The 26,861-nt window shown below is 39.7% G+C and overlaps 1 protein-coding gene across 1 annotated transcript in view; it reads right to left on the bottom strand.

Annotated features, from left to right (window-relative positions):
* Positions 1-26,861, bottom strand: part of LOC126088377 (cytochrome P450 4C1-like) — a 322,897-nt gene that overhangs the window by 54,385 nt on the left and 241,651 nt on the right. Inside the window, exon 9 of the mRNA XM_049906516.1 lies at positions 13,020-13,170. Coding sequence (XP_049762473.1) covers positions 13,020-13,170 — 151 coding nt within the window. The remainder of the gene's footprint in view (positions 1-13,019; positions 13,171-26,861) is intronic.

Here is a 26,861-nt window from a genome sequence, read left to right as displayed (position 1 = left end):
TTGAAAAATGCTTTAGATTGTTATCTTATTCTCTTGGTTCAGAACATATATTTTACTGAATTTGTCAAGGAGATTGTTGTACGGGAATCCATGGTGAAAGCTGAAAGTTTTCTGTAGCTTTCCTTTCCTGAAATATCGCACAGAGTTTTCTGTATGCTACTGGGTCGGATCTATGCTTGAGAATTCTATTACTAGTTTACTGGTATAAGAAACTGACTATTCCAGTGGTTATGAAATATATCTGCAATCATGAGGTGGTTTGGCTTTGTTGGATAGAGGTCTTTTTTTGTTCTTTTAGCTTATTGCAGCACGTTGCTCTACGTCAGTGGATTAGAAGAGGGGATTTTTCTGTCAGTATCACATTCATAGTTAGGAGTGGAGAGAAATTCATAATTTGGCGGTGAATGGAAAGTGATCAACCCACTTGGATTACATCTTCTACAGTGGACTGAATGCTGATTTTGTACATTTTTTGGGTGGTAAATACATTTGAATTAATCGTTTTTAATTATTTTGCCTGTTTTGTGAATTGTTCGAGGAGTGTTTTGTGATGAGGTGTGAATTGTTCTGGGGTCCTGACTTTTGAGTTTTTGAGTGATACATCTCATCAGTGCTGATTGTATGAAGCTTTTGAGCAATATCGGTGCTCTGGTGATTTACTGTTCTATTCATTTTGTAGGTCTATGATTAACTTTGACTCTGAAGAAGTGTCTTATTCACGATTATTTGATGTATTGCTAGGTTCTGAGGAACAATGATTGATACTGGTGTTATATGTCTCTGCCTTTGTGGTACTATACGGAGTATCTGGCGGCCATGTAACAGGTAATTTCTTCCTTGTCAGTTATCCATGTCACACATTTGAATCGATGAGTTGGAGGAGGAGTCGTGACCACTTTTTTTCAGACTACGTTCACGAGAGATAACTGATCTTTATATCTGTATACATAATGTTCTATAACAGAGGGACATATACCATCAACAGAAGTGCTCTTTAGAACGGTACTAAATTAGAGACGGGGAATGTCCCTATAAAGAAGGGTATAGTCAACCTGTTCCAATAAAATCGAAGAAACTAGACGATATGATGAAAATTCTGCAACACATACCTTACGAGCAGAAAATATTTTATAACAGTACCTGCCAGTAGGAAGCGAAGGGCGGACGAGCTAAAGATGAATCACACCCACCATTATCTGCTTTTCTGTATTCTGCCTGTGACTGTACATTATGAATAAACCTTTATGCTCATAACACGCTCTTTTATTGCTGTAATGAAAATTATTAATATGTACTAACATAACACAATCCTTCCACTGCAGACAGGGCGCTATTTAGAGACACAGAGGAGTTAATGACTTGAGCTTCCAGGGGGCATTGCTTTAAATCAATGGGGAAAGTTGAGAATTTGTGCTAGAGTGGGATTTGAACCTGGATCTCTGGCCTGTTTGGCAGATGCGGTGACCACTACATCATCTGGATACAGTCGTACTTGCAGCTGCACAGACTACTCCAGCATGCCTCCTTTTTTCAACGTATCCACACACTATTGATTAGTGTCCCTTGGTCATTATTCTCATTACTCGCGGCATTTCGCCGACTCTCATAAAACTTAGCGCTTGATGTGTATCCGCACAGAAGTGATCAATTGGCCGTCATCACCTTGGTTATATAAATGGTGTCTATTGTTTCATGTCTGTTCGGACATGTCCGAAAGAACAGACACCACCTATAGGACGCCACCTGCCTCATTAACATCATCAGGTTCGAAAATAGGTCATCTCAAATTCATTAAAACTTGATTACTGAACATAGTCTATGGCTAAAAATGTTGTAATGGTGATGTTTCACCCGGGGACCAACTGCTACATAGCAGCTGCGCGATAACATGCTTAAAATTGTTGTGTAATAAAATAATTTTTTGTGTCTTCTGAAAAATTGACTTTCTGGTACGTGATCCCATTTCCAACTCACTGATTCATCTGTGTGTGTTGCAGTGAGATATAGAGAAAGAAGCCGTTTCATTATTCATTGCTCTAATCATTTGCGATACGATGGGAAGAAATGTTACAATTCAGAGCGAGGCTGGGAGTAGTAGGATGGCTAGAGGTGCTGACAGAAATGAAAAACCCAGGTCTCTGTCACAATCAAGTACAGTTTCTTCAGCAGGTCAAGAGAGTGAATACGGTATAGAGGGTGGCCCATTGATCGTGACCGGGTCAAATATCTCACGAAATAAGCGTCAAACGAAAAAACTACAGAGAACGAAACTTGTCTAGCTTGAAGGGGGTAACAGATGGTGCTATGGTTGGCCCGCTAGATGGCGCTGCCATAGGACAAACGGATATCAACTGCAATTTTTTTAAATAGGAACCCCCATTTTTATTACATATTCGTGTAGTGCACTTTGTGATAGATGGCGCTGTAATAGTCACAAGCATATGGCTCACAATTTAAGACGAACAGTTGGTAACAGGTAGGTATTTTTAAATTAAAATACAAAACGTAGGTACATTTGAACATTTTATTTCGGTTTTCCAATGAGATACATGTACCTTTGTGAACTTATCATTTCTGAGAACGCATGCTGTTACAGCGTGATTATCTGTAAATACCACATTAATGCAATAAATGCTCAAAATGATGTCCGTCAACCTCAATGCATTTGGCAATACGTGTAACGACGTTCTTCTCAACTGCGAGTAGTTCTCCATCAGTAATGTTCGCATATGCATTGACAATGCGCTGACGCATGTTGTCAGGCGTTGTCGGTGTATCACGATGGCAAATATCCTTCAACGAAATCCGGGGACGTCAGATCCAGTGAATGTGGGGGCCATGGTATGGTACTTCGACGACCAATCCACCCGTCATGATATATGCTATTCAGTACCGCTTCAATCACATGCGAGCTATGTGCCGGACATCCATCATGTTGGAAGTACATCGCCATTCTGTCGTGCAGTGAAACATCTTGTAGTAACGTCGGTAGAACATTACCTAGGAAATCAGCATACATTTCACCATTTAGATTGCCATCGATAAAACCTTCCTCTCATAATGCCGCACCATACATTAACCCGCCAAGGTCGCTGATGTTCCACTTGTCGCAGCCATCGTGGATTTTCCGTTGTCCAATAGTGCATATTATGGCGGTTTACGTTACCGCTGTTGGTGAATGACGCTTCGTCGCTAAATGGAACGCGTGCAAAAAATCTGTCATCGTCCCGTAATTTCTCTTGTGCCCAGTGGCAGAACTGTACACGACGTTCAAATTCGTCGCCATGCAACTCCCGGTGCATAGAAATATGGTAAGAGTGCAATCGATGTTGATGTAGCATTCTCAACACCGAGGTTTTTGAGATTCCCGATTCTGGCGCAATTTGTCTGCTAGTGATGTGCGGATTTGCCAGGACAGCAGCTAAAACACCTACATGGGTATCATAATTTGTTGCAGGTTGTGGTTGACGTTTCACATGTGGCTGAACACTTCCTGATGCCTTAAATAACCTAACTATCCGGCGAACGGTCCGGACACTTGGATGATGTCCAGGATACCGAGCAGCATACATAACACACGCCAGTTGGGCATTTTGATCACAATAGCCGTACATCAATACGATATCGACCTTTTCCGCAATTGGTGAACGGTCTGTTTTAACATGGGTAATGTATAACGTAGCAAATACCGTCCGCACTGGCGGAATGCTACGTAATACCACGTAGTTTGACGTTTGTGACTATTACAGCGCCATGTATCAAAAAGCGAAGAAAGTGATCCAACTAAAACATTCATATTTCTCTACGTACTACACGAATACGTAATAAAAATGAGGGTTCCTATTTAAAAAAAACACAGCTGATATCCGTTTGACATATGGCAGCGCCATCTAGCGGGCCAACCATAGCGCCATCTGTTTTCCCCCTTCAAGCTAGACGAGTTTCGTTCTTTGTAGTTTTTTCGTTTGATGCTTATTTCGTGAGATATTTGGCCCGGTCACTATCAATGGACCACCCTATATATAGTGATTCTAATAGAATATGAGGAAGTCAGTTGGAGACTGTTGGTAGGAGCAGAGATGCTATAGCTCAGGAGACAAGTTGTGCTCATGTTGGAACAGAAGCAGGTGGCAGTGGATTTTTTACTGCACTAGCAGCTGTGAACTTGAAGTTCTGAGTGAAACTCTGTTTCCTCTGTTACCGGTTGTATTCAAGGTCAACAGCAGAATGTTATCCAAGTCTCAGAAATTAATTGTGATCAGGATGTAAATATGATTTTATTTCCAATCTTGCTTCAGATTAACAAACGACGAGGGATAAGCACAAAGAACAAAAGTTTAGCACAGGTAGCCTAACTGAAAAAATGGCGAGCGGAGGGCAAGTACGTGAGAATTAAAAGAACAAATCCAAAATTTGGACGGTAAATTTGAATCTGTCAGGAGAGATATTTTGGGTCAGTTAAATGATCTCACAAATAAAACGAGTCGAGCGCTACATTTTGAACACGATGTGAAGACCATAACTGTTGAGAACAAACTTTTTGTAGTAGGATAAAGACAATTTAAGTTGAGGGAAGCCATGGAGGATCAGAATAAGACATTTCAAGGGGATATAAATGGTTTGTGTGAGTAACAGACGAAAGGTATAACAGAAATTTCAAATAGATCACATGCTATCGCAACTACGAAAGATTGTATCAAGTTAAGAAACAGGTAGCTAATCAAACAGCCTTGATGGAGCTTTAAAACTCAATGAGATAAAGGAAATATCAGGGGATGAGGAGAGGGTGCAGAAGGATTTTGCCAAGGTTAATGAACTTGAGTTGCTGTAGTCCAGCAGTCTGTTAATGTTGAGTGGAGTTCAGGAAGTACAGTGCTAGCTGGCGCTGGTGATTCTCAACCAGTTACGTCAGGGTGAAATTACGGGATGAAATTAATACGAGGAAATAGGAATCAGACCATGAGTCAGGATAGAGAGTTTCTATGACAGAAAAACAACTCTGTGACAGATTCGTAAGGAATAATTGCTATGAAATAAGTCAGTGTCCATTGAAGACTATGACAGGCCAAAGATGAGGCAGAACCAGAATGTGATTATGAGATGAGACAGACTTATCATACTAGGGAACAATTTAATCAGGAAATGTGAATGTTGAAGAAATGCCCAGGTTTCATTACAGCCATTTTCTATCGGTACATAAACTCGAAGTCTTGCATAACACATCAGACAACATTCATCGACATACCTGGTTAGGAAAAAAAAAATGGTTGGCTCTGAGCTCTATGGGACTTAACATCTAAGGTCATCAGTGCCCTAGAACGTAGAACTACTTAAACCTAACTAACCTAAGGACATCACACACAACCATGCCCGAGGCAGGATTCGAACCTGCGACCGTAGCAGTCCCGCGGCTCCGGACTGCAGCGCCTAGAACCGCACGGCCACCAGGGCCGGCCCTGATTAGAACAGTTTCATTTTTCTCTTCTTCCCACTTGGCCTAATGACCACAAAAGTGAACTTATTTGCGGATATTTAGAGAGCGATCCTGATCCATGTATACAGTGGCTAGAAATTGAGATTTGTATGAAGACTTTCATAACTTATTCTTGTGTACATCGTCTTAAAGGAATCAAGACCTTCTCAGTTTACGGACTCTACATATTTATTTCGAGATATGTTTTTTAAAAATCAATTTCTACATAATCTATATAATCCTGCTCAGTTGATTCAAATCTGATTAATGAAATTCCCTCATGCTTGCAGCAAATTACTCTCGCTAGACGTTGCAAAAATGATCTCAAAGCATTCAAGAGTTTGCTACAAGAGTTTGAGTATGGTAGTGGGGACTTATCGCACTGGAGTAGAGAAACAAATATGTTTCAATGTCCACATTCCAGACCGCAGCAGAAACATGATTATGAAGCTGGGCACACTGATTCTCACAGAAATATATATGGTAATTGCAATAGGAGGCAGCCAGGAATATTCTGTATATGTAAGAAGATGAGGAGGCTAGTGGAACCAAAGGAAGTTTGATCACAGTCATGGTAGTCACAAAAATGGTAGTGATACTGTAGCTTCAAATGTATTAAATAATGGATCTGAACAATTAAAGATGCTAAATTATGGAGATGTGACGGAAGTATTGTCAAATGAGAACAAGAAACTATGAAGTCAGTGGTAAATCATTAGAAAAAGTGTAGAGATGAAAACACAAGTGAGTGTTGAATTTAAATGTCAAGGATACAATTTTTCTGTGAGTTCTTTTCTTGTGTCAAAACCAGCGACTCATGCAAGCGTAGAAGCAAATTTTTTGTCCATTCACCAACCGATGTTGAATTTTAGTTGTAGGAAAGTGAGTTTGATGAACAGAAAGCCTACGATTAAATTGTTATTTTATAAACCTGCGATGAGTTGAAAGAATTAAAACAACGTCTCAAGTTTCTCATCAGATCTGAGTTGTCAGATGTTCCAGGATTTGGTAGAAATGAGAATAATGCTCAAGCAACTCCACAGATGGAATGTGAAAAGGGTGTATGCGCTTTGCAAGAAAATCAGGACAAGGTTTCTTGTGTTGAGGAAGCAGATGAAACATTTAAGGAAGACTTATTGTGTCACGATGTCATTCTTGAGTATTTTCAGAACACCTGGGCACTACTAAATGTTTTTCTTATCAATTTAAAGTCAAGGAGAATAGAAAATTCTTTGGTAAGCCTTGTCCAATACCATCAATTTATAAAGACAGAGTCGAAGCTGAAACTTAGATAGTATTACAAGAGATTGTCATAAAACCCGCTGTTAGTTTATATAAAAATCGAATACTGGTGGCATCAAAGAAAGGTGACTGTGAGGCTTGTACTGGACTCTCAACAGATGATTACTACTTTATTTGTGAGCCATCAATCTTCTGACTGGTTTGATGCATTCCGTCAGGAGTTCCTCTCCTGTATCATTCCTTTTACAAGATGATGATTTTACATTTGGCACTTCAAGGGGAACGAATATTCTTCTTAATTTATGGCCAGTTTTGAGCCTCATGTCCTTCAATATATCTTAATGACATAAACTCAATCACTTGGAAATGGCATAAAAGGCCGAAACCTGGGTCGTAATTAAACAACAATAAAGCCAAAGGGTGCTATTTTCACTTAAAAATTATTGTATGACTGTTGCTCATCAACGTCAAAAACTGTGTCAACCTCTTAATCTCAGAGCAGCACTTGCAGTCTATGCCCTCAGTTATTTGCTGTGTGTATTCAATCTCTGTCTTCATACACACTTTCACCTTCTGTGGCTCCTTTTAATATCATCGAAGACTTTTCCCTGATATCTTAACAGAAGTATTACCATCCTGCCCCTTCTCCTTGTCAGTGTTTTTCGTATATTCCTTTCCTCACGGATTCTGTGGAGAATCTCCACATTGCTTACCTTATCAGCTCACATAATTTTCAACATCCATCTGTGGCACCACATCTCAGACACTTCGATCCTCTTTATGTTCTGATTTTCCCAAAGACGATGTTTCACTACCATACAATGCTGTTCTCCAGTATTTTCTTCCTCAAATTAAGGCCCATGTTTGATACTAGTAGATTTCTCTTAACCTGGAATGTCATTTTTACCAGTGTTAGTCTATATTTTATGTCCTCCTCACTCTCTCCATCATGGACTATTTTACTACCCACGTAACAGAATTCCTTGATTTAATCTATTCATCTACTCCTTGATGGCCAATCCTGATGTTAAGTTTCTCACTGTCTTTATTTATATAACTTCTCATTATTTTCATCTTTCTTCGATTTACTCTTAGTCCACATTCTGTACTCAGTAGACCGTTTATTTTATTCAATGGATCCTGTAAATATTCTTAACTAACAATTACCACTGCTTAATATTAATATACACTAAACTGGTAGACCCTTAACATTACAGAAAATTTTACAAAAGTTTCTGTCACCCATCAACTTGAGAGAAAATTACTGGCGTAATGAATTGTACTACTTATGTTGAATGTATGCTGCATTTTTGTGTGTTATGGCTTTTGTCATCAATTTTTATTACTTATCTTTCAGTCTGATTGTGCCTTGGCCTTTAGCTCTTCAACTCTGTTTTGCCTGCTGATTTGAGGAAGAGAATCATAACGTATGTTAATGATGTATCGACAGCAAAAAATAGTTGGGAAAGTCTAAATGAGGTGTTAGGTTACAATTTGTCTACGAAGATTTTGGCACTAGTGTTAATATAGAAAAGTCAGAATTTAGAAGAAGATCAGTTAAGTTATTCAGACATATTGTTACTGTTTCAGGCATTCATCCTGATCCAGACGTAGTTGAAGCTATACATGATTTTCCCGTGTCTTCGACTAAAAACAAAATTCGTTCATTTTTGTGTTTGTCAAATTTTTACAAACATTTCTTGAATTGAAGCATGTTGGCTACACGAGGTCTCCGTGTTCTAATGACTGAGAATATTCTGTGAGATGCGGACAGGGCAAACTGAATCTTAAGGTGGGAAACAAGCTTTTTTTTAAAATGCTCCTCTCTTCTCATATCCTGATTTAAGTTAGGAACTCGATTTGGGTTCTGACAGTCCTGGCTGTCCTGGAGCAGAAGTTCTAAGAAGGTGGTGTGTTATGTCAAATGACTATTGCTTTTAGTGATGAGTGCTCACAAAATGTGAACGTAGCTATTGAGAGTCTGAGTTATTGCTATCAATTTGGTCGAGTGACTAAGGTTTATGTAGACAATAGAACTTCGCAGTTCTTGATGAGTGTTAAGTTTAATCATGGACATTTTGCCATAAGGGCATTATAGTTACATGAATTCGATTTTACTATTATTTACTTTACTGCAAAGAAAAATGTAATTGTGGATGTTCTCCCGGAATCGTCTACAGGATTGAGTAGTGGGATCAAGGAAGATCACAATGACAGTAATTTTAGTCTTTAGTATTTAAAGGTTTTCTTTTGAGAATTTCATCACATGCATACTGGTGGGTATTGCCAAGGAGCAGGATAAACATCCCTCAGCTAGAGAACTCACACTGAATATCAATGACAAATCTAATATTGCATATAGGCAGTATTATGCAATTAACAATAATATTTTGTTAAAACAGAGGGCTCCTGGTACTTTGGATTGGGTTTTATGTATGCTTAATGCTCTATTTAACAAGTTGATTTGATGTATTCATCTAAGTTATGCATATCTTAGACCTAAGAAGCACTAGGAGAAGCTTCATGATACCTGTTACTTCATTATGATAGAGACGAGAATTCTTAGAGATTTAGTTTCATGTATGCCATTTGAGACAGTATCTCACCATGTTCCAGTGTTTCCCATTATTCCTCCAAAATTGAAGCAATTGGTGCAGTCGAACATTTCGGTCCACTGCAAAGAACTGCTAAGGGTTTCTCTTATATTTTTTTGGCTGTGGAAGTGATGTCAAAACATGTCACTGAAACCTCTCAGGAAAGCCACCAGTAGGTCAGTGATGTTGAGCCTCTTCTGAAGATAACTGGTCACAAAAGTATCGTCATGAACATCCCAGGAAAGTGCGACAATACCGCTCATTTTATTCATATAGACTAACAGGGTGAGAAAAAATCTGTGACAATTTTCTGCTGATGCTGTAGTGTATTGGAAAGTATTGTCTTTCACTATAGGAGGATACAAGTTGACTAGACCGTGGTTTTATTTGGTTTGATGAACGGCAGCTTGTTCCAAATGTGGAAGAAAGTAAATTAACGGAGAAGAATAGAATCTGATGGAAGCTGAATAAATGAATTAAAATTTGTGCTACAACCGGGACTTGAACCCTGATCTTCTTACTTATTAGGCAGGAATGCTGACCATTACACTACCACAGCACTAGAAATAACGTCCCTGCACGAACTACCGAAGTCCACTGCTCGACCCAACACAAACTTCAATTCATATCTTCAGCTTATTTTCATCCTAAAAAGTCACCATTGCCAGGGCTCCACGGCACTGGAATAGCACCGGCTAGTGTTGGACCTAATGGTGAAATCCTGTACCTCAGGCGATATTTCAGCAGCAACATTAGCCATAGTGTTGAAGTGGTGTAATGGTCAGCAGTGCTGCAAAGTAAGCAGAGAGACCTAGGGTCAAGTCCTGGCTGTGGCACAAATTTTAATTAATTTATTCAGCTTCCATCATTATCAAGATAAAGATGACGCTTAAATGTCTTGAGAAAAATTTAATGATTAGTTGAATAGAAGAAACAATTCTATAATATGCGAACACGTCGATAAAATATCTAGGAGGAACATTACAAAGCGACACGAAACAGAATGAGTACGTCGGTTGCAGGGAAGGCGAATGGTCGACTTCGGAGAATTCTAGGGAAATATATCTGATATGTAAAGGAGACTGCGTATAGAAGACGTTCTAGAATACTGTGTTTTCCATCCCTACCAGATCGTATTAAAGGAATACCCTGAAGCAGTTTATCCATGAATTCAGATAGGAGTCCCTGGAGCGAAGAAGACTTTGTTTTCGCACAACGCTATTGAGAAATTTACCAGCTTCTCTGAATGAAAACGCGTTATTGACGATAGACAGCCGTTTTTTGCGTAGACGCTTTATACATGAAACTATCAAAAATTTAGATAGTGCAAGCTCTTCGTGAAGGTGACAAACAACAACGTGTGGAGTTCTGCAATTTCGTTCTTGGCAAGATGGTGGATGACAGTTTTCTTTCACGCTTAGTGTTTAGTGACGAGGCAACCTTCCATTTAAAAGTGAACCGTCGTAATGTGAGAATATGGGGTACGGAACAACCACATGAAATTGTATAACATGCGAGGGACTCTACAACATTTAATATGTTTTATGCAGTTTCGTGAGGATATGATTGAGAACTTCCTTTTTCCACAACTGGAGAGTGATTCGAACGACTTCATTTACCAACAGAATGGAGCACCGCCAAACTGGCATCTGGAAGTGCGGAAATTTTTAAATCAAAGGATTACTGAATGATGGATCAATCGCACTGCACCAAATGATTCAGCCTTACATTACTGGCCTCCCAGGTCACTGGCCCTGACTGTATGTGATTATTTCTCGTGGGGGTTTACAAAAGACAATGTTTATGTGCCTTCATTACCAACAATGAATGAACTGAGATATCGCGTAACAGCAGCTGTGTAAGTTGTAACTCAACACATGCTACCTGCAGTGTGGGAACAATTTCAATACTGCTTTGACATATGCCACCCATCTCAAGGGGGATATATTGAACACCTATGCAAAGGTATGACAAAAACATTTTGAGTTTCCCGTTCATTAAAAAACAAAATTCATTGTATATGTTTATAAGTTTCAGAAATGTAGTTGTGCCAAATGGGATGATTCTGTCTGATACACCCCGTATTTCTTTCGTTTTCTAAGTAAAGCACAAGGCAGTAATGAAAATATCCTGTAATTTGACAATCCTACCGTGAAGTACTACTTAAGTCGAAACAAGGCCCCAGGAGTAGAGAACATTCCATTAGAACTACGGACAGCCTTGGGAGAGCCAGGCCTAACAAAACTGTACCATCTAGTGAGCAAGATGTATGAGACAGGCTAAATACCCTCAGACTTCAAAAAGGTTATAATAATTCCAATCCCAATGAAAGCAGGTGTTGACTGATCTGAAAATTACTGAACTATGAGTTTAATAAGTCACAGCTGCAAAATAACTAACGCGAATTCTTTACAGAGGAATGGAAACACTGATAGAAGCCGACCTCGGGGAAGATCAGTTTGGATTCCGTAGAAATGTTGGAACACGGGAGGCAATACTGACCTTACAACTTACCTTGAAGAAAGATTAAGGAAAGGCAAACCAACGTTTCTAGCATTTGTAGACTTAGAGAAAGCTTTTGAAAATGTTGACTGGAATACTCTATTTCAAATTCTGAAGGTGGCAGGGGTAACATATAGGGAGCGAAAGGCTATTTACAATTTGTACAGAAACCAGATAGCAATTATAAGAGTCGAGGGGCACGAAAGGGAAGCAGTGGTTGGGAAGGGAGTGAGACAGGGTTGCAGCCTCTCCCCGATGTTATTCAATCTGTATATTGAGCAAGCAGTAAAGGAAACAAAAGAAAAATTTGGAATCGGTATTAAAATCCAGTGAGAGGAAATAAAAACTTTGAGGTTCGCCGATGACATTGTAATTCTGTGAGAGACAGCAAAGGACTCGGAAGAGCATTTGAGCGGAATGGACAGTGTCTTGAAAGGAGGATAGAAGATGAACACCAACAAAAGCAAAACGAGGATAATGGAATGCAGTCGAATTAAGTCGGGTGATGCTGAGGGAATTAGATTAGGAAATGAGGCACTTAAAGTAGTAAATGAGTTTTGCTATTTGGGGAGCAAAATAACTGATGACGGTCGAAGTAGAGAGGATATAAAATGTAGACTGGCAATGGCAAAAAAAGCGTTTCTGAAGAAGAGAAATTTGTTAACATCGAGTATAGATTTAAGTGTGAGGAAGTCGTATCTGAAAGTATTTGTATGGAGTGTAGCCATGTATGGAAGTGAAACGTGGACGATAAATAGTTTGGACAAGAAGAGAATAGAAGCTTTCTAAATGTGGTGCTACACAAGAATGCTGAAGAGTAGACGGGTAGATCACACAACTAATGAAGAGGTATTGAATAGAATTGGGGAGAAGGGAAATTTGTGGCACAACTTGACTAGAATAAGGAATCGGTTGGTAGGACATATTCTGAGGCATCAAGGGATTACCAGTTTAGTATTGGAGGGCAGCGTGGAGGGTAAAAATCATAGAGGGAGACCAAGAGATGAGTACACTAAGCAAATTCAGAAGGATGTAGGTTGCAGTAGGTACTGGGAGTTGAAGAAGCTTGCACAGGATAGAGTATCATTGAGAGCTGCATCAAACCAGTCTCAGGACTGAAGACAACAGCAACAACAACCGTGAAGAATCGTGCCTTAACGTTTTAAGGCTGTTGTTTGGCAGCGCTGAGAGAAGAGTGGCTGGCTAACCTCTGGGTGGAGGGCGAGCAGCTGGAGCGCGAAGCAGATGGCGGTGGCCGTGGTGTCCTGTCCGGCCAGCAGCAGCGTGGCGATCTCCTCCCGCAGCAGGCGCCGGTCTTGCGTCAGCTCCAGCAGCGCCTCCAGCGCCGAGCCTGGCAACCTGCGCAGCGCACCAACCAGTGCCGTGCTACAAAAACGCTGAGTCAAATCGGTTCCAATACGGAGACACACTAGCAATTCGAAATAATCCGTACTACTATATAAAGATAAATCGTGGTTTAAGCCTGTATACCAAAAATCTCGAGAAGTATTTGACCGATGTACATGAAATTTTTACACGATGCAGTAATAAACTTTCGGACGGACACAGGTCATATTTTTTAAAATATATAATATAGAAGCGTTTTTAGCAAAATGTATAAAATGCATATTTGACCATCAGCTGCTTTTATTTTATACATTACTTGACGGGTCTTGATAGCCACCTTCCAAAAGTTTTTAGCAAAAGCCTCGAAATGTTCTTCACCTGTTTACCTCGCACTTGTACGCGGTACTCTAATAAACGTTCAGAAGGAAATAGGCTACATATTTTCGTCTAAAATTTCGAAACCAATCGCTCAAGAACATTTCTACATGTCTCTTTCACACACACACACACACACACACACACACACACACATATATATATATATATATATATATATATATATATATATATATATATATAGGGTGTTTCAAAAATGACCGGTATATTTGAAACGGTAATAAAAACTAAACGAGCAGCGATAGAAATACACCGTTTGTTGCAATATGCTTGGGACAACAGTACATTTTCAGGCAGACAAACTTTCGAAATTACAGTAGTTACAATTGTCAACAACAGATGGCGCTGCGGTCTGGGAAACTCTATAGTACGATATTTTCCACATAGCCACCATGCGTAGCACTAATATGGCGTAGTCTCTGAATGAAATTACCCGAAACCTTTGACAACGTGTCTGGCGGAATGGCTTCACATGCAGATGAGATGTACTGCTTCAGCTGTTCAATTGTTTCTGGATTCTGGCGGTACACCTGGTCTTTCAAGTGTCCCCACAGAAAGAAGTCACAGGGGTTCATGTCTGGCGAATAGGGAGGCCAATCCACGCCGCCTCCTGTATGTTTCGGATAGCCCAAAGCAATCATACGATCATCGAAATATTCATTCAGAAAATTAAAGACGTCGGCCGTGCGATGTGGCCGGGCACCATCAGCATAAACCACGAGGTGTTCGCACTGTCGTCTAAGGCAGTTTGTACCGCCACAAATTCACGAAGAATGTCCAGATAGCGTGATGCAGTAATCGTTTCGGATCTGAAAAATGGGCCAGTGGTTCCTTTGGAAGAAATGGCGGCCCAGACCAGTACTTTTTGAGGATGCAGGGACGATGGGACTGCAACATGGGGCTTTTCGGTTCCCCATATGCGCCAGTTCTGTTTATTGACGAAGCCGTCCAGGTAAAAATAAGCTTCGTCAGTAAACCAAATGCTGCCCACATGCATGTCGCCGTCATCAATCCTGTGCACTATATCGTTAGCGAATGTCTCTCGTGCAGCAATGGTAGCGGCGCTGAGGGGTTGCCGCGTTTGAATTTTGTATGGATAGAGGTGTAAACTCTGGCGCATGAGATGATACGTGGACGTTGGCGTAATTTGGACCGCAGCTGCAACACGGCGAACGGAAACCCGAGGCCGCTGTTGGATCACCTGCTGCACTAGCTGCGTGTTGCCCTCTGTGGTTGCCGTACGTGGTCGCCCTACCTTTCCAGCACGTTCATCCGTCACGTTCCCAGTCCGTTGAAATTTTTTCAAACAGATCCTTTATTGTACATATCCTTTGGTTACATTAAACCTCCGTTGAAAACTTCGTCTTGTTGCAACAACACTGTGTTCTAGGCGGTGGAATTCCAACACCAGAAAAATCCTCTGTTCTAAGGAATAAACCATGTTGTCCACAGCACACTTGCACGTTGTGAACAGCACACGCTTACAGCAGAAAGACGACGTACAGAATGGCGCACCCACAGACTGCGTTGTCTTCTATCTCTTTCACATCACTTGCAGCGCCATCTGTTGTTGAAAATTGTAACTACTGTAATTTCGAAAGTTTGTCCGCCTGAAAATGTACTGTTGTCCCAAGCATATTGCAACAAACGGTGTATTTCTATCGCTGCTCGTTTAGTTTTTATTGCCGTTTCAAATATACCGGTCATTTTTGAAACACCCTGTACATATATATATATATATATATATATATATATATATATATATATATATATATATATATATATGTGTGTGTGTGTGTGTGTGTGTGTGTGTGCGTGAAAGGGATTGTTGTAAGAAAATATGTTGAAAAATTAGTGAGCGATCTGCTTCAAATTTTTAGACGAGACGAAAGAAACATTCAGTCAGCCACAGGAAATACATTTTTTTAACGCCAATGTACAAGTTTTCTGTTTAAATTGTTGCGAGAAAGAAATTGTTACGCTGTGCGTTGAAAATGTGCAGCTTCGTCTTCTTTCTCGTAATCGGTTCTAACTACGATAGCTAGACATGTAAAATACTACACAAATTGTTTCTCCCATACATATTCTTTCTCTGTCTTTGTGATTTTAAGCAAAAACTGTGTAAATAACAGTGAGCTAGTTTGTTTTCTTCCTTGCTGTCGGTTTTACAGAAAACAGGAAAGTTGTATTCATGACTTATCCGTTAGTGATTAGAATACCCGTAAGGAATCTGAATCGTTCGAAACTATGTAATCTTACACACTGGCAAATTAAAACATTGCGAAATGCTGTCGATTGAAATTACTATCCTCACAGAAAAGGGAAGTAAAACGATCGTGTGTCACTGACGACCGCGAGTTCCCACGCGGGGATGTTCGGATGTCGGTCTTTTCAGTTGAAGCCACATTGGGCTACTTATGTCCCGACGATGACGATACGTTGATGAGGACGAGGCCACACTGAATCCCAGGCGGAGGAAATCTCCGACCCGGCTAGGAATCGAACCTAGTCCCTCAGCATAGTAGGCAGACGCGCTGACCACTCAGCTAAGGGGGCGGACCACTATCCTCAGAGTCAGCAGCTGGACATTTCTCTCTCATACCCCGTGTAACCATGATCCCAGCTGATTTATACATCCATATTAATCGACTTCGATTGCCAATCAACCTTTCGTTTTCAATACCAGCAAACAAGGTCCAAAGCCAGAGCGAGGGGAGAAGAGGAGATGGACAGAGGGGGCAGGGGAGGGAACGGACAAAGAAAGGGTGGAGGAGGTGATGCCCAGGGACAGGGATTAGAAATTAGTTTAGGAGGTGTATCCAATTCCTGTACATACACTGAAGAGCCAAAGAAACAGCTACATCTGCTTAATATTCTATAGGGACCCCGTGAGCACGCAGAAGTGCCGCAACACGACGTGGCATGGACTTGACTAATGTCTGAGGTAATGCTGGAGGGAATTGACACCATGAATCCTGCAGGGCTGTCCATAAATCTGTAAGAGTGCGAAGGGGTGGAGATCTCTTCTGAACAACTCGTTGCAAGGCATCCCAGATATGCTCAATAATGGTCATATCTGGGGAGTTTGGTGGCCACCGGAAGTGCCTAAACTCAGAAGAGTGTTCCTGGAGCCACTCTGTACCAATTCTGGATCAGTGTGGTGTCGCAGTGTCCTGCTGGAATTCTCCAAATCCACCGGAATGCACAATGGACATGAATGGATGCAGGTGGTCAAACAGGCAGGATGCTTACATACGTGTAACCTGTCAGAGTCGTATCTAGACGTATCAGGGGTCTCATATTATTCCAGCTGCACAGGCCCCACACCATTACAGAGCCTCCACCAGGTTGAACAGTCTCCTGCTGACATGCAGGGTCCATGGAGTCAAGAGGTTACCTTCTTACTCGTACACATCCGCTCGATACAATTTGAAACGAGACTTGTCCGACCAGGCAACATGTTTCCAGTCATCAGCAGTCCAATGAAGATGTTGACGGGCCCACACAAGGCGTAAAAAAATATGTCGTGCGTCACGAGTGGGATTTCGGCTCCGTAAACCCATATCGATGGTGTTTAGTCGAATTGTTCGCTCGCTGACACTGATTGATGGACCAGCATTGAAATCTGCAGCAACTTGCGAGTCACGTTGAAAGATTCTCTTCAGTCGTCGTTGGTTCCATTCTTGCAGGATCTTTTTTCGTCCGCAACAATGTCGGAGATTTGATGTTTTACCGGATTTCTAATATTCACGGTATACTCGTGCAATGCTCGTACGGGAAAATCCCCACTTCATCGATGCCTCGGAGATGTTGTGTCCCATCGCTTATGCGCTGAGTATAAAACCACGTTCAAAGTCACTTAAATCTTGATAATCTGTCATTGTAGCAGCAATAACCAGTCTAACAACTGCGCCAGACACTCGTTGTCTTATAAAGGCGTTGCCGACCGCTGTGCCGTATTCTACCTGTGTAGATATCTCTGTATTTAAATACGCATGCCTATACCATTTTATTTGGCACTTTAGTGTATTTAGCAAGTGCAAAGCGTTACAAGGTTCACTAGTAAAAGTTGAAATCAAGAAAGGCGGATTTGGTCTGAAGAAAGGTATGATGAAGGTTGTAGCTGGTCGCCACTATTACTGCGATGAAAGCGGTGCAAGAGGATTCCGTAAGAAGAAGAAAAATTTGCATATGATAAGAATTGCAGGTAACATAGCCGTTTTGGCATAAAGTAAGAAACGCTTAGAAGTTCTGTTGAATGAGGACGATATAATACATGTTACAGAATATTCTTTAAGAAAAAACAATTCACGTAATGATCTGTACAGGAAAGTATACGATAGCTGTTTACAATGTACAACAGTGATGTGGGAGGAGCTGTGACAAACAGTTTGATGTTTGACACTAGCTGGGACACAATCTCTAATCGGCCTACGAAAGCCACCTATGCTTCAGCGCATGCGCTTAGTGCGATATTTTCTATATACCCTCGCTCTCTGACGCCTCCGGCTTAGTCGGCTATTTCGTTAACGTTATTAATTTAAATCCTGAGAATAATCAAAGAAAAGAGTTTTTTGTACGTGTTATGCGGAAAGTATTTTATAATTACAGTTAAAAATTTTCAAATGTGTGTGAAATCTTATGGGACTTAACTGCTAAAGTCATCAGTGCCTAAGCTTACACACCACTTAACCTAAATTATCCTAATGACAAACACACACACCTATGCCCGAGGGAGGACTCGAACCTCTGCCACGACCAGCCGCACAGTCCATGACTGCAGCGCCTAGACCGCTCGGCTAACTCCACGCGGCAATTACAGTTAGATCAAAACATAAACCATACGAGCACAGTAGTTAAAAGACGATTAGTCTTTGATAACCAAGGAAGGATTTTACCTAAAATATCGCGAAGTGCGCAAGCTCTATAGCTTAAGTAGCTTTTATGGGTCAATTTGAAGCTCTTTCCCGGTCTGATGGACCACAAGAGACCCACATGAATGTATTTGTCTGGACTTGAAGTACACTACTGTGGTACGTTAAAACAAATTTTGTTTACACCCAACCAAAGTGAATGGAAAGCAAGTGACAATGATGTGTTCCTTAAGAAATAATCTTGCTATCAATTTCTCTTTCTAAAGTGATTCAGATAAATCACAAAAACCTAAATTTTGAAAGTTATAGAGAGATTTTAATCTCCCTTCTTCCCGATACGGAAATCATAGGGATGTGTAGGATACTGAGTAGCGTAACATCGAAACTGTAGACGAAATGAGTGCATTTTACTAAATAAGAAGAAAGATTAACATAAGGGAAGGCAACAGGGCAGGGTTGACGCAAGTGTAAAGAAAATTCTTTTGCTAAAGTAGCTAGTAGTATTTAAGTATTGACGTACAAAAGAGGAAGACGTTTCTGAAACAGTAGGTGTAGAGAACAGTCAAACTCGTACGAAAGTGCAATACAGACAGTGGAAAAATTAGGAAAGGTGAAAGATCTTGGGATCTCATGCACGGTTATTGCGAGGTGTTGTGGGCCCAGACTTCGTATTTATGGACGATAATACTCGATCTCATGGAAGACGGGTGGTTGAAGTTTTTTTTGGAAACGGAAGATATTGCACGCATGGCGTGGCTTGCTCGCTCTCTCGATTTGAATCACATTGAGAATGTCTGAGATGCACTACGGAAACGGGTTGCATCATGTAAACATACACCATCCACTCTCCAAGACTTGTGAGCAGCTCTGCAAGAGAAACGTCAACATGAGATTGATGACATCATTCACAGCACGTCCCGTCGTTGTCAGGCCTTTATTGATGCCAGAGGTGGTCAAACTCCATACTGAGGACAATAACCAGTTGTCAGAATGCGAGTGCAAATCCGTTAAGTTGCAAAAAAACGAAGAACATATTTGTGTGCCGTTATGCATATTGCAATTGGTTACCTTGTGTATTCTTTACATTGATTCTACTTTACTATCACCTGTTTCACTGTTTTGTGGCAAAATAAACGGCACCTTGCAAAATTTCCGTTTAATTTTGGACACCAGTGTACGTGTATATATTTCAATACAATCTGTTCACTCTCATGCTTTACTCAGTTACTATACAGTAGGAGGAAAATTAAAGGTGTTTCATTCGAGGTCCATGACGAAAATCTGTTTTTAGTAACATTCAAGAAATTTTAAATGTTTACTTCGTTTCTGAAACGAGACTACGATTCTCTATTTCAAAAATTATGAATTTTATCCGCTGACTTGCTGGGACAGTTGAATGCGTTAAAACACCCACTTCCGGAAAAATTGAATATGCAGTGGCCCTGGATCAAATTCGCCCAGCGAATTAACGATGAGGGATGGATGTGTCAACTAACCTGGATGTGGGTACACATCTGACGAGATAAACACTATGCTACTACTCACGTCCCGCCTCCATGCAAGTTACAGAAACACTCATAAAATTTTCTCACCTATGAATACGAAAGCTACACGCAGGCAGATAGAGGGAAGTAGTGGCGTCAGGAATTCTATCCAACAACACACTACGACTAATATTGTCAAGCCTGCAATAACATGCCGACCCCATGGAGACACCTGAAAAGGCTAGGAAGAGGTGTACCTGTAAGACATTGAACTCAATATTACGTTACATAGGAGTCACTGTGATATCAGGACATTATTAACTACTGAAGATAACTACATAAAACGTTAAATACAACTAACGATTATATGGCTGTATCACATTACAGACTGCAGGGAAAAATTTTAAGCTTTCTCATCTGATCATCGCACTTTAACACAAGAAAATTGCTGTAAATCTAAACGAGGTTTTATTACAGATCGTAAAAACATTACAGGCACTTTTAATACCTATTTCTGCCAATAATGAACAACTTATGTTTAATCACTTGCTGTCAAAGGGCTGCTAAAACAGATTTTAATACAACAAAAAAAAAGAAGTTATGGAGTTTTCAATTGCATCAGTTCCGTTAAAACAATTTTTCCAGGAGATATGATGAGATTAATAGTCAACTAATTAAAAATTGCTCGTCAGTGATGAAAACAGGTCTCCAAAAACTTTCAAGGATATTATGATGATGATGATGTTTGGTTTTGTGGGGCGCTCAACTGCGTGGTTATCAGCGCCCGTACAATTTCCCAACCTTTGCTCAGTCCAATTTCGCCACTTTCCTGGATGATGCCAAGGATATTATGTATAATGTATAAACAGAGCAAAGAAACAGTCTCACTAATAAATAGTTTGTGTTTCAAAAAGGACAATCAACTAATCATGTCAGAATTATCTTGATGGGGGATTCACTGAAATAAACTTTAGGTATTTCAGCTGTTTTTCTCTGTGATAGTGACACTGTTATCTGTATAACACATTTTTCCAGTAGTGCCATAATTTTGGATCCTCATTTGTAAAGGAACAATCAAATTTCTATTTTTAAAATTTTTGCTTGATATTGTCCTATTTAGTCACTTGATACCTCTATCTATGTTAACTAATCTGTTGATGTTACCTTCTCCAGTCGTTTCTAAAAATATAATTTCTATTTTATTTGACATATGTAGTTTATTTCTCATCATATTTGCTTCAATATGCTCCCATTCAAAGTCTTTTTATTCTAATCATGCAATGAGAGAGAGAATTATGGTCAGTTTCAGCTCTTTAGATATTGTAAGTACTGCTTCAGAACAAGTAAGTAAATATGAACAGTGCTATATTTCAGTTAAATTTTGTTAGTGCACCATTTTAGATTTATCCATGTCTCTTTCATGCATTATACGTCTGCACTAATTGTAGCTTCTAGTAATATGTACTTCAACCTTAGATCTATAGTTGCCTTTAATAATTTATTTATTGGCAGTTTTTTGAAAATGATAGTACATTCCCAATAATTTTACATTATATGAAGTTACCAACGAATACCATTTACTTTATTTAAATCACCCCACTTGCTCTCTTTATTTAAACTGGTAGTCATGTTTTCTACATACATGTAGAAATATTTTACTTTTTGTGCTATAGCAACAAATCAGCCACTTTTAATGTTACTGATAATTTTTGTTACATTATTACAAGCATTGCAGTCCCTGGTAATGTTTATCCTCTGGTCATCTTACCCCATCGTATTAATTAGGTATGCATATTTCAACACATGCACTGCTTTCTCTTTACACTTTCTCATAAGAATGAGACATTAATTCTACATAATATTACATACTTCATCTGGTCACTTAATATTTAAAGCTGTTCTGCACCACATACGACCTTTATTTTTTCCGTTTCACTTTTCCCACTATATGTAGTTCGCTTCTATAGTTTCCTATTTTAACGACAACTTCTTTCTGTACTGTAGTCTACAGTTTTAAACCAGTGTTTCTTTGCCCAAAGAAGGCTATGTTCGCTAGTGTCCCTCTGGGCATCATCCTTTTGTGCCTCTTGTGTGATTACTGTTTAATAGCAGAATTCTTCCACTCCACGAGAGGATATCTAAAATTTTCCGTATGTACTGAATATTTTTCCCATTACAGCATTACAAAACAACAGCAGGGAGTTTTCCTGCACACAAACGCACCAGTAAGAATGGAGAAAGGGTCGTCAACTTCTGTAGACAACTCGACTTAAAACCAAGTCAATCTTTCTCAGAAAATTACTAAGGAGAAAGAAGACCTGATCTCCTAATACACAGTTAGGATCATGTCCTCTGAATCTAGTGGCAATAACAAAAAAAAAAACATTGGGAAATGATGAACGTACCAGTCAAAGGAGGACTACGCAATGATTCAGATCATTTGCTTAAGAGAAACCAAAATCAAATTTCGGCCTAAAAACTCAAACCCCAAAATAAAAAAGTCCATAGGATTGAAACAAAGTTCTGTAGAACAACATAAATGAAGTCGTTATAAAGCTTCACACAGAGGAGATGGGTACAGGGATAAGATCAGAGATGCAATGATAGAAACGGTGAGAGAACTAGAACGACCATGAAGAAGAAGGAAACACAAATGGTGAAACGAGATATGTGACGAAAAAATAAAGCATAGTATAATAGCTTGGATAAAGTGGAACTTCTGCAAAAAGGGAAAAGACTGGAACACATTCATAGAGATTAGAAAGCAGAGGTCAAAAATTATGTGAACAGAGAAACAGAAATATGACAAAAAACGATTAGAGGAAATAGATACATATTTCAGATAGAACAACTCTAGAGGCAAAGTTTTCAAAGAAGTAATAACAGTGTAGAAACCGGCGAGCCTTAACTTCAAAGACTGAAAAGGCAAATTGACTGCCAACAACAAATACAGCTGTGAATTACTAGAAAAATGCTCTAAAAATATTGTAAACTGCAAGGAACCAACACGATGACTAATTTTCAGCCGGCCCAAAAGCAAAACCACTCTTCAAAATAACCACCACTGCATCAAACTGAACAATACAATGGCTAGTAGGAAAACAACAGAGCGCTATCTGAAAACTGGATAATAGATGAGATGTGGGAACTGGGAGGCAATCGGGCAGCTGAAACCATTTACGAGGTTATTAAAGACTGCTAGGAGAAGGGAAGAATACTGGATGACAAGAAACAAGCCACAATCCATCCGCTACGAAAGAAGGTAGACAGGACAGATACTAAATATTACCTATGCATATCTCTGCTTCCAGGCAGTTACAGAATTATATCCAAAGCTCTATTGAATAAGATGGAAGACCAAGCAGAACACACAATTGGCGAGTATAAAGCGTGGTTAAGAAAAAGAGGTCGACCCAGAGCAAATTTTTAACTAAATAATCCTCAGGATCAGAACAATGTAGGACCTTAATACTGTGGTTACATTCATTAATTTCAAGAAAGTCTAAGATTTGTAGAGAGACAGACAGTATTCCTAACACTGGAAGAAGCAGGTATCGGTAAAACCACCAGACAATTAGTCGAACAGACACTCACAGACACAAGCGCAAAAGTTAAATTTCTAGGAACAATTTCTGAAACCTTCAGAAAACTTGTTTGGCGAAGCTATGGGCTTTCATCTATTCTCTTGAATCTGATGCTAGACAAGGTCATGAGAGATTGGGATAAAGAACTACAAGAGAAAAACATTGAAGGAATCCATCTAGAAAAAGGAAGAAGAAGATCTGAGGTGAAATGTCTCGTTTTTGCAGATGACACGAGAAAAATTTCTAAGGACAAAAATGATGAAAAGATAATGATAAGAAAACTTCACAGAATTGCAGCTAAAACCCGATTACAAATATTATATGGGAAAACGTAATACACTGAGCACAAACACAAGAAAAAAAGGCATAAAAATACAATATGGAAACATGAAAAGGGTTGACAAGTTAAGGTATTTGGGAGAGTGGATTCAGTGAAGTGTATTAGATAACACCACAAGTAAAGAAAGTTCTAAGAATTAGGAATTAGCATAAAAATTCCTATGAAACTGATATAATAAAGTATCAGTATTATTCCATGAAAAAATTAAACACTGCACAACAGTAATTACACCGGAAGAACTATACTGATCTAAGTGCCTAACACTGAATAAAACAGATGAACGAGAAGAAGGAAAGGAAAGAAATGCTCAGAAAAATTTTAGATCACAGAAGAACGAAATAGAAGAGAAATGAAGATTTATCCAGGAACATAGAAACAGTGACAGACACAGTAAGGAACAGAAGATTAATGTTTTACAGACGTATTTACACAATACATGACAATGTCTAATTTAAAAGAAAACACCAAGGGATGGCTCGAAGAGGCAAGAAAGTATTTGAGAAAACTTAAAGTTACAGAAGACAGCATAAAGGGGTAATTTCAGGCTACTAATTAGCACTGTCAAATTTCCTATCCAACAACAAAAACCACAACTTAAGAAGGTGATGTCAAACGAACAGAGGCAGACTATCAGCCAACGCCTGATAAAGTTCTGGGAAGATACGAAGAAAAATGTAACACTGTTGTCTTAGGTTCTAAGTTGTCTATAATCGGCCAAATTCTGTAATGAAAATAGTCATTACAAAATTGAATCAACTTTAGAAAGAACATGGCAGTATGATCACACTCATCAGTATGACATTATAGTCTCCCCGGCCTGGATGCGTGCAATGATTCCGTTGGGAAGGGTGTCCTCTCCTGAGACATGCTGCTCCAAAGCTGTTGTAACTGGCCCTTGCTATCCTGGATTCTGCCAGTGCGACGGAGTTTCTGTCTGAGCAGGTCCCAGATATATTCTATAGAGGACATACTAGAGATCCTCCTGACAATGGGCATACCTCTCCATCAGGCTTACAATTCATAGAGAGACATCCACTGTGAGGACGAACATCGTTCTATTGAAAACTAGCACGATGATACTGAAGTATGAGAGGTTACACATGGGAATACAGGGTCTCCATGACGTACCGTTATGCTATAAGACCCTCAATCACTGCCAGCTGTGACCTCGAATGCAATCCGATGACACCCCAAACCATGACACCACAATAACTCCGTTTTTCATCACCAAAACATTGTACGAATAGGATCTCTCTCCATATCAGCACCATAATTGCAGATAATGGCCTTATAGTTTAGTGCAAAACTGCGATACATCAGTCAACAAAATGCGACACCAATAATCGGTAATCCTTGATTCTCAGTCATGACAACCTCGAAATGGAGCTCTTTTTTGTTGGTTTTTTATGGTAATCTATGTTTGTGACGGTAATTCCATTGTCCAGCTGCTGCAAGTCTCTGACCAATGGTGCAGGATGACTCGGAATGTTACATAGTGTCCATCACTTGTTCATGGACGGCAGGCGTAGATTTAAAGGGATTATGATGAGTTTTAAACACATTTCCACGATCCTCGCTATTGGTGGTCAGAAATGATATTCCAGTACCTGCGCTCACTTTCTCATGTGGTTCATCATTAGGTGGCTGTCACACCCAAATGCCTCACAAACTTGCATACTGGATGATTTCATCAGCTGGCCAAATGGACATTCACAGTGAGGCATCGTTTCAAGCACTGCCAGTGGTTGATGATGCCGTCTCATACAAGTGCACAGCATCTCCGTGTATTTTACGGTGATCACTCAACATCTCACGCCTCTTATGTATCTTACCAGGCCGGCCGGTGTGGCCGTGCGGTTCTAGGCACTTCAGTCTGGAACCGCGTGACCGCTACGGTCGCAGGTTCGAATCCTGCCTCGGGCATGGATGTGTGTGATGTCCTTAGGTTAGTTAGGTTTAAGTAGCTCTAAGTTCTAGGGGACTGATGACCTCAGATGTTAAGTCCCATAGTGCTCAGAGCCATTTGAACCATTTTGTACCGTACCAGGTCTGGTAACAACACTAGACACGAACAACATTATCGCACTCTGGTTGCCATGTTATCTGTTACAGAGATTTGCAACTCGAATCATTTATATTGACATCCGATCATATCTTCTACATGCTTCATTTATTTTGTCAGGCAGTGTATATCAAACGTGGCTGCAAGTGGAAATGCAATTTAATAAAACCCCGTATAAATTCTGCCGCGTTGTAAGTGTGAAAACCTGAGTTATTATCAACTTAAATAATTTTCCCATGGACATTTAAAGATAACTTTTACAGTTAAGACTACGTAATATAATGTTAATGTCCACATAAATTAATGTATTATGTACATTTCGTTGTTGAAAAATAGTTTTTTCATTGTTGATAAAGAACAAGCAATCAGCATGAGCAAAACAATACCGTACCACCCTATCTTTAGTGAATGGAAACTCCAGAACGGAAGTTTCGATTATTTAGGCTGGTAAGTTACAACTAAACTGTTTAGAGAATTTACGTTGTTGTTTGAACTAACACCGACGTAAACGTAGTGAGAAAAGAATTCAGTGAAGACAATGAAGGTCGTCCTCAGGGCTAAAAAGCAATACTTTCTCGTTTTCGGTATTCGTAAGCAAGATGACAAAGTTGATGAAAATGAGAGTAATTTTTCTACTACCCACTCGTAGCCGTACTAAATTATGGAGTGGCCAGCAAGCGTCAATGATTCTCTATGTAAAGATCCAACGCATAAAAACTCTACGGCGTGCCCTAATTTGAATGAGAAGAAAGTTAGTAGACCATATTTTCTATCTGTAGAGGATAAATTAATTTGGTATTGGACGTTACCGACGAGTGACCAAATTTTAGAGGAAGATCTAGAAAAACTCAATAAGCTGGAAGAACAATGATTACAGAAACTAAGGTACTAAACTAGGAAATAGGTAGGTGTCTTGCCAATTAACACGTTTTATAGTCTATTGAAATAATTAACAAGAAAAAT

This window comes from Schistocerca cancellata, chromosome 6, assembly GCF_023864275.1.
Source record: "Schistocerca cancellata isolate TAMUIC-IGC-003103 chromosome 6, iqSchCanc2.1, whole genome shotgun sequence".
NCBI classification, from domain to species: Eukaryota; Metazoa; Arthropoda; class Insecta; order Orthoptera; family Acrididae; genus Schistocerca; species Schistocerca cancellata.
The sequence above is the reverse complement of the archived record's forward strand: the minus strand, read 5'-3'. Positions and strand labels throughout refer to the sequence as shown.